The sequence below is a fragment of the Diabrotica virgifera genome, chromosome 10 (assembly GCF_917563875.1).
Source record: "Diabrotica virgifera virgifera chromosome 10, PGI_DIABVI_V3a".
NCBI classification, from domain to species: domain Eukaryota; kingdom Metazoa; phylum Arthropoda; class Insecta; order Coleoptera; family Chrysomelidae; genus Diabrotica; species Diabrotica virgifera.
Genome location: NC_065452.1, coordinates 123,381,300 through 123,397,047, shown reverse-complemented (window position 1 = coordinate 123,397,047; position 15,748 = coordinate 123,381,300). Strand labels below are relative to the sequence as shown.

General features: G+C 34.8%; 1 protein-coding gene across 1 annotated transcript in view; it reads left to right on the top strand.

Moving 5' to 3' along the window:
- LOC114337951 (uncharacterized) overlaps positions 1–15,285 on the top strand; it is a 188,967-nt gene extending 173,682 nt beyond the window's left edge. Inside the window, exons 3-5 of the mRNA XM_050663095.1 lie at positions 4,448–4,563; positions 14,276–14,486; positions 15,259–15,285. Of these exons, the coding sequence (XP_050519052.1) occupies positions 4,448–4,563; positions 14,276–14,486; positions 15,259–15,285 (354 nt within the window). The remainder of the gene's footprint in view (positions 1–4,447; positions 4,564–14,275; positions 14,487–15,258) is intronic.
- Positions 15,286–15,748: the final 463 nt, after the last annotated feature.

The following is a 15,748-nucleotide window of genomic DNA, read 5'->3' as shown; positions in this document are numbered from 1 at the left end:
TTGAGTTGCTCCAAGTGATACTGGTATCATCAGCAAAAAGAAAGATTTTTCCATCGATTTTTAAACTAGTGATGTCATTAATAAAGATAAGGAAAAGTAGAGGACCCAATACTGAACCTTGAGGTATCCCACATACAATGTTTTTGAGACTAGAGTCTGTATCATTTGCTCTAACCAGTTGTTTCCTATCATCCAAGTAAGATTGGAACCAATCTAAAGAAATACCTCGAATTCCGTAGAAATTTAGTTTTCTTATCAAAATGTTATGATTTACACAATCAAAAGCTTTGGCGTAGTCACAAAAAACGGTGGCAGTGTGAAGATTATTGTTCAGTGCTTGATAAACCTCATGTAGTACAGAAAAGATGGCATCAGTGGTGCATTTATTATTTAAAAAGCCGAACTGATTTTGTGATAAAATGTTGTTTTCAACTAGAAAGGACATAAGTCGGGCTTTTATGAGTCTCTCAATAATTTTGGAGAGTACCGGTAGTAGTGCAATAGGTCTATAATTGCAGGTATTAGATATTTCACCACCCTTATGAAGAGGAATAATGATGGCTGTCTTCAGGCACTCTGGAAATTTACCTTTCTCAAAGGAATCATTAATTAGTGAGATGAGGACTTCTAACACATTTTCTGGGACATTAGAAAAAAATTTTATCGATAGACCATCAGTACTACAGGAGGATTTGCTTTTGATACTATTGATTGTTTGGATCAGTTCAGATTTATCGACTGGTTTTATAAAGAATGAATTCGAGACCTTTCTTGAATTAGGGAGATAAGCAATGGGATCTTGTGGTGGCAAAATAGTTGATGTAATATTTTTACTCACATTAACAAAGTATTCATTTAGATTTTCAGGGTCTGGAAGGGAAATTGTTTTAGCAGTGTGGGTTTTATTTCGAAGATCGTTTATTATGGACCAAGTTTCTTTTGCAACACTTTTTGAGCTTCCCAAACGGTTATGGTAATAGTCTTTTTTAGCTGATTTTATAAGTTTAAGATAGGTTGCCCTGTACTTGGTGATATATTCAGTGATAGAAACGTTGGTAGTAAATTTCCTGATATAGAGAAGAGAACGCATATTCTTGGAAGATATTCGGATACCTTTAGTAGTCCAGGGTTTGCGATGTTTTGGCTTAATTGCAATTAAAGGAAATGCTTTATTGAAGATACAGACAAGCTTATCCAAAAAAGCACTGAAATTATTATTCACGTCCATAGCAGGAAAGCGCCACTCAGAGGTTAAGCATAAATTTTGGAAATTACGAAAGTTCCGGGTGGAAAAAATCCTGCCTAAACGTCGGGTTTTCGAGGAGGGTTTGCTCAAGATATTAAACTTCGTATAAACTGCTTCATGATCAGATAGTCCAGCATTAATAATTGTAGAGTGGACATCAAGGGGTGAAAAATCTGAGACAGTATAATCAATTATGGTAGATGAAGTTTTTGTAATCCTTGTAGGAGAATCAACGTGCATTGTTAGACCATACGATTCAAATATGTTGACCAAGGATATTTGTGTAGCACTAGCAGCAGCATAATCAATGTTAAAGTCCCCGCATAAAATTTTTCTACTTTTATGGGGCAGGTCATCTAACAAATTTAGCAGGTTCTGAAAAAATAGTTCCACGGAAGAGTTAGGTGATGTATAAATGCAAATAATATCAAGATTAAGATTCTTATTGTAAATTAACGAAAACTTAAAGAAGGCTTCACTTAGCAGAAAGTCATATTTTGTTACCGAAGAAAAATCATTGCTCGTAGATAGAATTAGGGTGCCTCCGTAAGCTGAGCTTGGACGATCATACCTAGCAATTGTGGTGTATTTTTCTACAAAAAAAGGCTCGTTGACTTCAAGCCAGTGCTCTGTAACCGCAACTACCGGGGGAAATCCTAATTCCTCTAGGAACAAAAATAATTCATCAGTTTTGTATCTTATAGAACGAATATTAATCAGAACCATGCTAAAGTTGTTATCACTAAAACAATTTGAGGATTCTATTCCCTCAGAACACGTCGTGATGTTTAAAAATTTCGTTTTGGAGAGGCAGCGGAATAGTAATTTCGGTGACATTCCCTTGATTTTTGCAGGTGAATATTCTTTCAGAAGTGAGAAAGGATCTGTAAGCATCAAGATCAGCTTCCACCTCATCTGGACCAATCCCATAGGTATTGTTAAATTCCAGCAGAATTCATCGTAGATCTTCAGTCTTAGTGGGAAGTCCCTCGGAAGCCAAAAAGAGTTTAACGCTTGTATTGGTAAATTCATCGTAAAACACTGAAGCTGGTTGGTCGTGTAGATAAGCAAGATGAAGTTTAATGGCTTTTAAGATATCCGGTTCCCTTAATCTGGCTAGAAGATATCGACTATTCGAGTTATTGGTTAATCTAACTCTTGGTGGGGTCAAAGGATCCAGATTTATCGAAGGTTCTAAAGTATCCTTCTTAATGAAATTTACATTGACAAAATTACATTTACAATAATGAACATGAAGGGAAGAAATAAATGTGTACCTACAAGTACAAGTTCCAGTTTGCAAAGAATATCCTCCTTATTTTTTATGCTATGTGGATTCCACTCCCTCAATTTAGTCATTGGGGATGCGGATTGTGCGCTTGCAGTGCGCACAATACCGTTTTTTTGTACTGTAAAAGTACAGCGTTATACATTTTTTCTGTTTGTTGGCAATGCGCATTTATCTTTACCTTTTGTCTCGCTCCTTCATTGCTTGAATTTCAAATACGCTCGTTATGCTACGCCATATGTTGCATCAGCTATAAATAATAACTGACTATTGTACTATTTTTTGATTGAATATATTTTTACATAGTTCTTTATAATGAAATTTTGATTTTTTGCCTTTTTTACTATTTTTTATATTTGCAGTATATAATATTTCGTATGAAAGGGCGCTAAATTTTGTTTCGCCCGGGGCGCTCAAAACCCTAGAACCGGCCCTGGTTCATCCTGATATATCGCGTGTGTTCTAGATTTTCATTCGGGAGTTATAGACATGTTGTTCCTTTACTATTTTTTTTCTACATTTAATCTACTATCGGCATTTTTTCACAATTGATTTCAAATATGTAAAGTTATCTGCTTCATCTATTTGTCGTCCATTTATTTTAATTTTAGTTTCGGTTAATATTATATTTCGGTATAATATAGAAACAACTGAAGAGGCAGACCAATAAAAGAGTGGAACAGCGACATAGCAAAGATATTACAACATAAAGGGCAAATCTTGCCCTTTATTTTGTAATATCTCTGCTATGGCGAAGAACACAAAAGAATCGAGAAAATTCAACAAAAGCTACACGCACCTTCCTCGACACCTAACAGTAGAAGTGGAACAATTCTGTATGTATGTATGTATGTATGTATGTATGTATGTATGTATGTATGTATGTATGTATGTATGTATGTATGTATGTATGTATGTATGTATGTATGTATGTATGTATGTATGTATGTATGTATGTATGTATGTATGTATGTATGTATGTATGTATGTATGTATGTATGTATGTATGTATGTATGTATGTATGTATGTATGTATGTATGTATGTATGTATGTATAATGTATGTATGTATGTATGTATGTGTACAGCAACACATGATTTGCCACAATCTCGTGGACATTCCAAATGGTTTACTAGTTGTTACATGATCAATGTCACACAGTGTAATATAGGGTTAAATAACATTTGAACATCATCATCAACCTGTACGAGTCCACTGCTGGACACAGGTTTCCCTCAGCTCTTTCCATCTGTCTCTGTCTGAACATAATATTTAGTATAGAATCGATGGTGTAAAGGCCAAAGGGCGTAACCCTCAATTTATGAATTTTACAGGAGGCTTATAAAACTGAATTACTTGTACTATGTAGCTAGTTTCAATATTCTAAGTTACATGTTTTATGTAGCTAGTTAAACTAGTCTTCTAAGTTACATGTTTTATGTAGCTAGTTAAACTAGCTACGTAGAAAAATGAATATGGAATATTGATACTAGCTACATAGTACAAGTAATTCAGTTTTATAAGCCTCCTGTAAAATTTATAAATTGAGGGTTACGCCCTTTGGCCTTTACACCATCGGAATGTTTGAACATACTAGTATTAAAAACCTATTTTTACTTGTAATAGTGTTTAACAACAATATTTGTATATATAATTAAGTCCATGTAACTTAATGGTATATGCGTGGGGGACTTAAGTTGGATATTAACTGTGAAACTTATGCGTTTTAGTGTAATTGTTTTCGTTGTAATCAATTACAGCGATAAAAATAAACACCTATTACCAAATAAACATTTTCTAACTATTATCCCTGTAAAATTAGACAGAAAGAGTCTTTTTACAGGATTTTGACAAAATATCACTTCCATTAAAGGCACAAATTGTGTTTAATGAAACTCCACTTTTACTTTCAGGAATTAATTAAAACAGAGCGGGCTCGTGAGTTAGAGCAACAAAGAGCGAGCGAAGAAGCAGCCGCTCGAGCTGCGACACTTAAAGAATTAGCAACCGGGAAACAGAAGACCCACGGGTAAGTCTCTATTTAATCAAATTAAAACATACCGAGTAGGCGAAAAGTTACAAATAGGTTTATCATACTAAAGAACTTAAAATATCATTTGTCGCGAAAATGTCGCTCTATCCTGAGCCATGTGCATCCATTTTGAGCCTGCTTGGTGTTTTAGGTCATCTACCCATCTCATCTGTGGTCTCCCTCTCTTTCGTTTATATGTCCATGGTCTCCACTCTGTAATAATTTTATTGCATCTTTCGTCTTTTTGTCTAATCGTATAACCGGCGAATTTCCATTTTAGTTTAGCTGTTTGACGAGTAGCATCTTTAACCTTTGTGGTATTTCTTACCCAGGAATTCCTTTTTCTATCTGACAGTCTTACGTTGATCATTTGTCTTTCCATTGCTCTTTGTGTTTTGGCAATTCTGTCCATATTCGCTTTTGTGAACGTCCATGTTTGACATCCATATGTAAGGACCGGAAGAATACATTGGTCGTAGATTTTCGTTTTTAGATATGAGGCCCACGCTAACCTCGTTCTTCTCTTTATTTCTGATGTTTGGTTGTCTCTATTAAATTTTATTATTTGTCCCAAGTATATAGGGTGAAGCAGATAACTGGACTATTAGAAATATCTCGAGAACTAAAGGCAACAGAATCATAAAAATTGGAATAAAGGGGTTTTGAGGGATGATCTATTAAATGAAAATATTTTCATCTCTTTGCAACTTCCGGTTATAACGGAAGTTGCTTACAACTTGTTTTTTTAAATGGGACACCCTGTACATTTTTACATTTTTGGATTCTCCTCAATATCTTTTTTCTTAAAATATGAGTTTTTGTAATATTATACAGGGTATTTTAAAAGATATTTACGTTTTTTTATTAATTTAGTAGCAACATTCACACCCTGTAGAATTGTAATAGTTTGACATTAAAAACTCTGTTTACGTTCAAGTGATTTTTAATATAGTCTATTATTGTTAAGAATCATTAGTATAGCTAATTTTGAAATTTTAGTATACAAGGTTGGTCGAAACTCGGAATGAATATTTTCTGAGTTTTCTTAAATGGAACACCCTGTGTTTTAGTATTGTAATGCAATGATATTTCATAGTACTTTTTTATTTTATAAGCATTCCCTATACCTAACTGCTTTATTGTGTGAGTTATTGGTGATTCAAGCTAAACATTAATTGCAACAAAAAATACGTAAAATTTTATTAGGTTGGCCGTGAAAATATTCAATCACAAATAATTTTTCAGAAATAAATACATATTAATCCAGACTTAAAATTACCAATAATGGTTTAATACCTACGTAGTTAAGATTGTTGGTGCGACTAACAATTAAGCACAAATTAAAGAAGTTAGGTATAGACAATGCTTAAGAAATAAAAAAGTACCATAAAATATCATTTCATTACAATACTAAAATACAGGCTGTTCCATTTAAGAAAACTCAGAAAATACTCATTCCGAGTTTCGACCAACCCTGTATAATAAAATTAAAAATTTAGCTATACTAATGATTCTTAACAATAGTAGACTATATTAAAAATCATTTGAACGTAAGTAGAGTTTTAGTTGTCAAACTACTACAATTCCACAGGGTGTGAATATTGCTACGAAATTAATAAAAAAACGTAATTATCTTTTAAAATACCCTGTATAACATTACAAATCGTTATATTTTAAGAAAGAAAACATCGAAGAGAATCCAAAAATGTAAAAATATACAGGGTGTCCCATTAAAAAAACGAAGTTATAAGCAACTTCCGGTATAACCGGAAGTTGCAAAGAGATGAAAATATTTTCATTTAATAGATCATCCTTCAAAACCCCTGTATTACAATTTTCATGATTCTGTTGCCTTTAGTTCTGGAGATATTTCTAATAGGCCAGTTATCTGCCTCACCCTGTATGTATTCATTCACTTCCTCTATTTGGTTTTGTTTAACTACGATTCTTAACTCATCCTCTTGATTTATTATCACTTTTGTTTTGCTGTAATTCATTATTAATCCAACTTCGTGGCTTCGTGGTCTAGTTGTTGTATCATTATTTGTAGTTGTTCCTTGTCTGTAGCGATAATGACGATATCATCAGCGTATCTTAGATGATTTAAGTATTGGCCGTTAATGATGATTCCATATTCTTCCCATTGTAATCTCTTGAAAATGTCTTCTAGAGCTTGGTTGAAGAGCTTCGGTGAAATCGTATCTCCCTGTCTAACGCCCCTTTTGATAGGTATGGGGTGTGTATTCTGTTCAAGTTGGATCGTTGTTGTGGCCTTACTGTATATATTAGAGATTAGTTCTGTATACCTGTAATCTACTCTGCTATTGTGTAGTGATTGTTTCACTGCCCAGTGTTCTATGTAGTCGAATGCCTTTTCAAAATCTATAAATGTCATATATAATATATTGGTGTGTATTTGGTATTCATTTATTTTCTCAATAAGTAACTTTATTGTCAGTAGGTGATCACATGTACTGTAGCCTTTTCTGAATCCTGCCTGTTCTTTGGTCTGATAATTGTCGAATTTAGGAGTTAGTCTGTTGGTTAATATTTTAGTTAACAATTTATACATAACATTAAGCAAGGTAATCGGTCTATAATGTTTCAGATCTTTTTTGTCTCCTTTTTTAAACAATAATAGGGTGATTGCTTCATTCCAATTACTGGGTATGTTTCGTGTACTTAGTATTTTGTTCAATAATATATATAAGACTTCCCTTGTAATTTTTCCGCCATTTTTAATCATCTCTACTGTAATGCCGTCTCTTCCTGGTGATTTATTATTTTTCATTTCTCTCAGGGCTTTCTTTATTTCTGATTTGCTAATCTGTGGTTGTAGGTCAGAGTTAGCATTTTTTATTTTAGTTTTCAATTTTTTAAGAGTTTCTTGTGTCGGTGGTTGCTTTTCTTGATATAAGTAATACTGTTGTGTTATTGCTAATATTTCATGTATATCGTTGGTCTCTTCTCCTTGAGTATTTTTGATGGCATTTATTTCTGTTTTTCCCAGTTTTGGTCGTAAGCACTTCATATTCTTGTTTTGTTGAATAACTTTTTCAACTTGTTTTTCTTGTTTCTTTCTTTTCTCTTCTTTTATCTTTTTCTTGGTGCTGTTGTTTATCTTCGAATACTCTGCTGTTGATCTCTTGTATACGGGTACGGTCAGGAACTCTTTTAGGCAGTCCTATCAGGGAAAGTGAATCAATCCCTGCCCTCCGTTGATTCCAGGGGTCCCTGGCCCTGGGAACTAGAACCTGCTTAGGGTCCCTTGTCTAGGGTTACAGATAAAGACCACAACGGTAGGCATGGCGAAAAAGAAGATCTTTGATACGGCGTGTATGGTGGAAGTGGCGACCCCTAATTTTAAGGTTAGTATAAAATTAAATGTAGCGTCTGATCCAGAGTGGGCGGCTACAAACAGCGTCTGACCCAGAGTGGGCGGCTAATAACAAACTCACCAACCCGCATGGCAAGCGTGGTGTTTTAACTGCCAATAACCCCCTTTCAAACCATAATGGCGAGCACTAAAACACACGGATATGGTCCCCAGGTGGGTAGAGCATCTAGTGACAAATCCCACACTTCGAAAAAGGTCAGTCTCACTGAGTCGAGGGGAGACAAGAACTCGCTTATGAAAACTCAATGAAACAAAACACTAAAACTAAACGTCTGCACATACAATGCAAGATCTCTAAATGGAGACGAAAAAATTTTTGAGCTACAAGAAGAACTATCGAAAATAAAATGGGATATACTGGGCCTTGCAGAAGTAAGAAGAAAAAGTGAAGAGAGAATACAGCTGAAATCAGGAAACATGCTCTATTACAAAGGTAACGAAGACAACAACAACAACGGAGTTGGCTTCATGGTGAACAAAAGGATTGGCAAATATGTAAGCACATTTAGAGGAATTTCAGACCGCGTAACATACATGATAATGAAAATGAAAAGAACGTCCCTAAAGATAGTACAGATATATGCACCTACCTCAACCTATCCACAAGAAGATATTGAAGCATTTTACGAAGACGTGACAATGGCCATGGAAGAACGTAAAACGAGAATAACACTAATTATCGGAGATTTTAATGCAAAATTAGGAATAAAGCAGGGTGAAGAAGAAACAAGGATAGGAAATTTCGGATATGGGTCGAGAAATAATAGAGGAGATACCTTAATGAACTACCTGGAAGAGAGGAAACTATATGCTATGAACTCGTTCTTCAATAAGAAACCGCAACGAAAATGGACATGGATCAGTCCTAATGGTCAAGTAAAAAATGAAATAGACTACATACTTTCATCGGAAAAGTTTGTTGTACAAGACGTAACCGTTCTTAACCATTTTACAACTGGTAGTGACCATAGATTAGTTAGAGCGAACCTAAGCATTAATGGGTAACTTGAAATGAAAAAGAGAACACAAACTTTACAAAATTTAGATATGGAAAAATTAAGGGAAAATAAACAAGAGTGTAAAGACAAAATAAAAAACATCATGTCCGATAAAAATCAACTCGTAAATAAAGGAGTCGACGAAATCAATAACATTCTAACACATACATTACTGAAAGTCGGGAAAGAAGTGGCACCCATGAGAAAGAAAGGACAAGAATGGATCTCACATGAAATAAAAACATTAATGGAAAAACGGAAAAACGGAAAACACTAGCTCAACGCGAAAATGTAGAATTCTAAATTAGAGTAAACTCTATTTTTAGAGCAACTGACTGATAATATCATCATCATCATCATCTATACTCCTAGCGGAGTGATTGCCGCCCTCTTTAGGCTCTTCCGATTACTTGTCGTGGTAACATTTTGATTTTACAATTAGTTGTGTTAACTTGGCGTCTTCTACAATATTTCTCCATTCATTCCTATTTTTGCTTATGGTTATACATTCTCTAACTCCCATTCTCTCATCTCTTTCTCCCATCCCGCTTTCGGTCTTCCTCGTGGTCTGGCTGATACTAGTCTCCTTTTAGTAATTTTCTTGATAACTGCTTCTGGATTTCTCCTTTCTATATATCCAATCCATCTGACTCTCTGCCTTGATAAATCTGACGATGTCTTCTCCTTTCAAAAGTTCTCTTACTTCGTAGTTAATCAGTTTCCTAAATTCATTATTATCTGTTATCTAAGTTTAGTGGGCCTGCTATTCTCCGAATGATTTTTCTTTCTAAGATCCTCGATTTTTTTTCATCTATCTGTGTCAGGCACATTTCTTCAGCACCATATGTCATTACTGGTCTAATTTCTGTTCTGTAAATTTTAGTTAAGTATTCTGAGTAAGCTTATTATCTTTGAGGAAGTTGTTGTCTATCCAGTAGGTTATGTTTTCTGCCAGGATTCTTTCATTGATTACTATTCTATTATTAGTTCCATTAACTGAGACCCCAAGATATTTAAAGTGTTTTATTTTCTAACTCAGATTCACCAATATATTTAACCTTGTCATATTAACTGTATTTTTTTTTGAGCAACATCAGTATAAAAACATCAAATAAAATTAATTATTAAACATCATCGATACAAACAACATCAGTATAAAACGTGGCGTAAGACAAGGAGGTAGGAGTAATCAGAGACGCAAAGCTTCAGCACAAATCATAGGATACGCAGACAATCTAGCATTGGTAGCCCCTGACAAACAAAAGCTATAAAAAAGGCGGGTATACATATGCGCTCTGCTCGGTGTGCGAGCTGCTCGCGCGCAGCATATTTGTTAGATTAGTACGTGTTTTCAAGTGGCACACAAACGGCTCGCACACGGCGCACCACGATCTAACTTCTGTCGGCTTTTCAACAAATGCTTTGATGGTTCGCAATACGTATTTGGACGGGTTTGCGAGTGGTTTGTTGGTTTTGGGGCGCCTGAGTTGAATATTTGTTAGTAATGGAGTGTTAGGAAGGAAATATCAAACTTATTGATGTTTACCGTGGAAAGTGAAAATGAGATGATGACATTGAATATATTTAAACATGTTAGCTTGCAACCCCCAACTTGTAACCAACTTGCAACCAATTTGCAACCAACTTGCAACCAATTTGCAACCAACTTGCAACCAATTTGCAACCAACTTGCAACCAATTTGCAACCAACTTGCAACCAACTTGCAACTCAACTTGCAACCAATTGGAATGTTACCAAACACTTCTCGATGAGAATAGGAGAAGCTACTCCCGACGTCGGCGTCGGCCGATATCGGATCTGATCTGATCGGAGAAAAACGGATCCAATGTAGGCACCCACATTTAATAGTAATTATCTACAATTACTAAATGTTCGTAAGTTTCCTCTGGATCGCGGAAGGTTCGTCAAAATGAAAAATTTTAACGAACATTAACCGCGCCACGAACGCGCGGCGCTCACACGGCGCGGAGTTTGCGGCGCGGATATGTATTTCCGCCTTGAAAAACTCCTAATTTTGATAAGAACAGCGAACAAGAGAGTACTAATAAATCAATCAGAATAAAACAAAATACTTAAAAACAACAAGAGACCATGTAGACAAAGAGTCGATTAGGTACTTTAATAATTACAATAATATAAAGTTCATTTCAGCAGTTAAAACAACGAAAATATTCTTTACTGTATTTCTCATAATTTGAATTTCTAAAAAGAAACAACAAAATGAATTATTCGAAGTTAAAATCAAATTAAGTATACGAACAAAACTTTTTGAGACATAGAATTTAAGCTTTTTAAGAAGTTCACAACTTTCCGACAAAGCTAAAAGAAACAATGTGGTAATTTCCGCATTTCTTTATTCTTTATGAAATTTCAGAGAGCGCTTAACTTTAACAATCTGTCGCTGACTTTATTTTATTAAATAATATGAATTGAAGGAAGTAAAGAACGACGGAAATTTAAAGTTTTGTAAATTTAATGTTTTAGACGTTTTTTTGCAGGTGTATAAATCAGCTGTTGACTTTTATAGCATCTCCGTTTTGTAGAAATATTTTCATAATTACATTTCTTCTTCTTCTTCTTCTTCTTCTTCTTCTTCCTTCTTGTATGTAGGCTTTAAAGCATGTTTCTTCTTTCATCTTCAATATTAGCCTCCTAAATTATTTAAATTATCGCACCATCTTTTTCTTGGTCTGCCAATACTTCTTCGTCCATTTGGTGACTTATCTCGTGCTATTCGTACTATCCTATCCCCTGCCATTCTACTAACGTGTTCGTTCCACTCCTGTTTCCGTTTTGTCACCCATCCATTTATGTCTTCTACATTGCATGATCTTCTTATGTTTTCGCTTCTCTCCCTATCCAACAGACTTTTTCCTGATATCCGTCGAAGTATTTTTATCTCTGTTGTTTCTAGTAGTCGTCTCGTTTTAGATGTGTCAGGTTTTGTCTCCGCCGTTTATGTCACTAAAGGTCTAATTGCTGCTTTATAGATTCTTGCTTTTGTGTCTTGTCTTAGGTGTTTGTTCTTCCAGATTGTGTCATTAAGAGATCCCGCCGCTTTACTTGCTTTTAAGCTTTGTTGTCGTACTTCCTCTTCAACATCTCCGTAACTGGATATATCTATTCCCAGATATCTAAACTTTGCTTCCTGATTTATTATTTTCCCATCAATTTCGATTTTACATCGTAGTGGGTATTTAGATGTTGTCATACATTTGGTTTTTTCTGCTGATATTATCATATTGTATTTCTTAGCTGTTGTATTGAATATGTGTGTTAATCTTTGTAGATCTTTTTCTGTCTTTTACTGCTTCTATTATCTCGTCGATTATTATATTAAAGAGAAGTGGGCTGGCTTAACGAGTCACCTTGTCTAACTCCGCTTTGTACTGTTATAAACTGTGTTAGTTTTCCATTTATATTTGCCTGTATTCGATTATGGAAGTAGATGTTTTCGATGGTTTGTATAATATTGATTGGTATGTTTCTTCTATACAGTAAGTGTAAGACGTCTTCCACTTGGATGCGATCGAAAATCTTTGTTAGGTCTACAAAACATAGATATGCTGGTTTATTGTACTCGATAGCCTTTTCTGTGATTTGTCACAGTACAAATACGGCGTCTACGCAGGATCTTCCGGATCTGAATCCTTGTTGCTCATCTGATAAAGTTGTTAGTTTATTGATTTTGTTGGTTAGGACTTTTGTGGTTAGCTTAAGTGCGGTGTTCAGTAGATTTATACCTCTATAATTGTTGGGGTCTTCTTTGTCTCCTTTCTTGAACATTATTGGTATCATTACGCTGTTTCTCCATGCGTCTGGTATCTTGCAGTGCAATATTTGCTTAATGCAAATAAGCAGTCTATTATTAGTCAAACTAATTTCCTTCTAAAGGCAGCTGTTCTTGCAGATAATGGGCTGATGATGTTTTGTGAACACAAAACGAAACGTGGATTAGTAGAACAACGAGCTTTTCTTTCTCCTCTTCTTTGACTGACATCTTCAAATTACACAGTGTAAAGGTTTCCTTATCCTTTTCACTGTCCACTTCATTATTATTATATATATATATATATATATATATATATATATATATATATATATATATATATATATATAGATGTTAACATAGTTCGGAAACTATTTTCTTCCGTATTTCTCGTAACTACTGTATCTAATAGGAGTTAACCACAGTTTTAACTGAAAAGAATGCGTTTATTTTGACGTTACGATTTCCGAACCAGAATATTTAATAAATGTTTGATACGACAAGAAGATATTATATAAGAGTAAACATTGGCTCAATCCACAGAAAGAGGAAATAAAAACTAGTATAATAATTATAGAGGTATAAATAAGTGTTATCAAGCCATTCTGCAAAGAAAAATATTTGGAAAGTGAGGTCCAGGAGAAAGATAGACATCCTGGTTAAAGAACGTCAGAACAATAAAACATACGCGTTGCTGCAGATAAGATAAAGATTGCCATTATGATCGCCAACACTCGTTATGGACAGTCACATCAAGAAAAAAAAATGTTATCGGTTCTGTGGGCGATTGTAGAAGCGAAATAGTAGTATAGTAGTACTACAAAGTAATTTTCAACTTCTTTCTCCTTGTCAAGATCTTTAAAGTCTACATCGTCTGAGGAATTGTCATCAAGTACCATCTCTTTATTAGCTCTAAAGCGAAGAATATTTGGTTCCTCATCAGAAGATTCGTCAGTAGTTATTGGTTGCTCAGAAATTTCATTGGTATTCATGTCAAATGTAGATTCTTCCACAATATATGTATCCTTAACGGCGAAAACACTTTTTCCAGCTGAAACATTAATTTTTTCTGCCGTGGTTAACACTTTTTATCAAATCTGATCATCTTGCTTCAAGAGCTTTTAACAACCTCGATTGTACAACAACTGGGTCGCATTTTCGTGGTATTCGATTGATCAATTCCTCAACATTCATGGAAAATATTCCGCATTTTCGGAACTCCGCCTCTAAACTAGATTTGGCTTGTGAATCAAGCAAGTCCCATCATCTTTGATAACAATGGAGGAAAGTATTGCTTTTGGATATTAGTGTTGCGGATGCCATCTTCAGTACTTTTCCAATCTGACAAAATATATACACCTTAGATTGGATAACTGTTGGATATATTCGTATTTCTGTAACTCTGGATATTTTCTTCGACCTCAACATCTTAGTTAGACCCCCAGCATTCTTACTATCTTTAGCCATGCGTTTTATTACTAACAAACCAAATAAGATAAAAAATAATATGTTTATGTTTTCAGATATATGGATACATATGAATATCTCGCAGACGAACCTGATTTTGACCCTGACGAAGAGAACTTACAGAAACCAGGACTTCTTTCGTTCCCTAATCCGATGGCACCTCCATCTAGAACAATGAATCTCAGAATGGTACCCGATTTAGCGTACACACGGAGCGCAGGTCGACCTCGGACATATAGACCTACAATTTTTGATACTTCTTTTACTGTAAGTACTATTTATTTTATTTTTATTTATCCCAATCTATTTTCTACCTCAAACAAGATCTTGTATAAGACAACTCCATAGTATGGAGGAAAGGAGCATCCTGGCGACTGAAATAGAATACTGGAGAAGATGCTGTGGTCTGACAGAAGAGACAGAATATCACATAAAGAGATAAGGAGAAGAATGAAAGTGGAAAAAGGTACCCTGCAGTATATAGATAAGGGAAGACTAAAACTGAGATGAATTCAAGAATTTATAAAGCCAGTGTAGACCTGATATAGCCACAGCACAAAGACTACTGGAAACGGCAAAGATGAGAGTACTGAGAAGAATTATAGGAATACACTGAGAGATCGAAAGGGGAGTGAAGATATTAGAAGACATTGTAACGTACAGTGTATAAACGAATGGACACTAAATAGAAAAAAAGAACGGAATAACCACATAAACAGAATGGAGAGACCCATCTGGTCAAAATACCAAGCGATAAATCGCTTCTTTTACCACACCGTGTGGTAAAAGAAGTTTCGGCCGACCGCACAAAAGATGGAGTGTCAACCTTCCATATAGAGGTATCAATCCGCCAGTGAACAAGTAGAATTGCTTATAAAGAGGAAGAAGATGAAGATAAAGGATTTTTTAAATAAATTTTTCTGATTGATGGTGTACAGCGGACTACAGTAAATTCGTTTCCTTGTGGATTTTTTAATTATATGTTTAATTTATTTCTCTATATTTTATATATTAAATATCGTATTGTTTTTTTTTTTAGGACGGTTATAGTGGGTATCTGCCATAAGTATTTAGAAACAAATAGACCTTAGGTAGATGTTATGCCACCATATTTACATGCTCTAGTCAAAGCCACATTAACCTATGGAGGAAGTTCTATGTTTCCTAAGCTTTCCTAGAAGAGATATCCGCATCATATCATGATAACAAGAAAATTATTTATCTTAGTGTTAGTCTAACTATCTGCCCTCATTGACTTTTGTAAGTAAGAAGGAGTGAAGAACATTTAGTCCAAAGTATAGTGTTATTTTCTCCATGAATTGATTAAGATCTAGGACAATCCGTTGCCGACGATATCTGAGCCGCATCTCGGGCATTCTCATTGATAGGATCTTACCGTCAGACTCCCAAACGTTATCAAACGAAAATACTTACCTTAAAAATCAATATGTAGCGAAAATCGTGACAGAGACTAAATGTTTTCCACGGAGTATTTCTTCAACATTAGATACATTATTTATTTCAAGTTT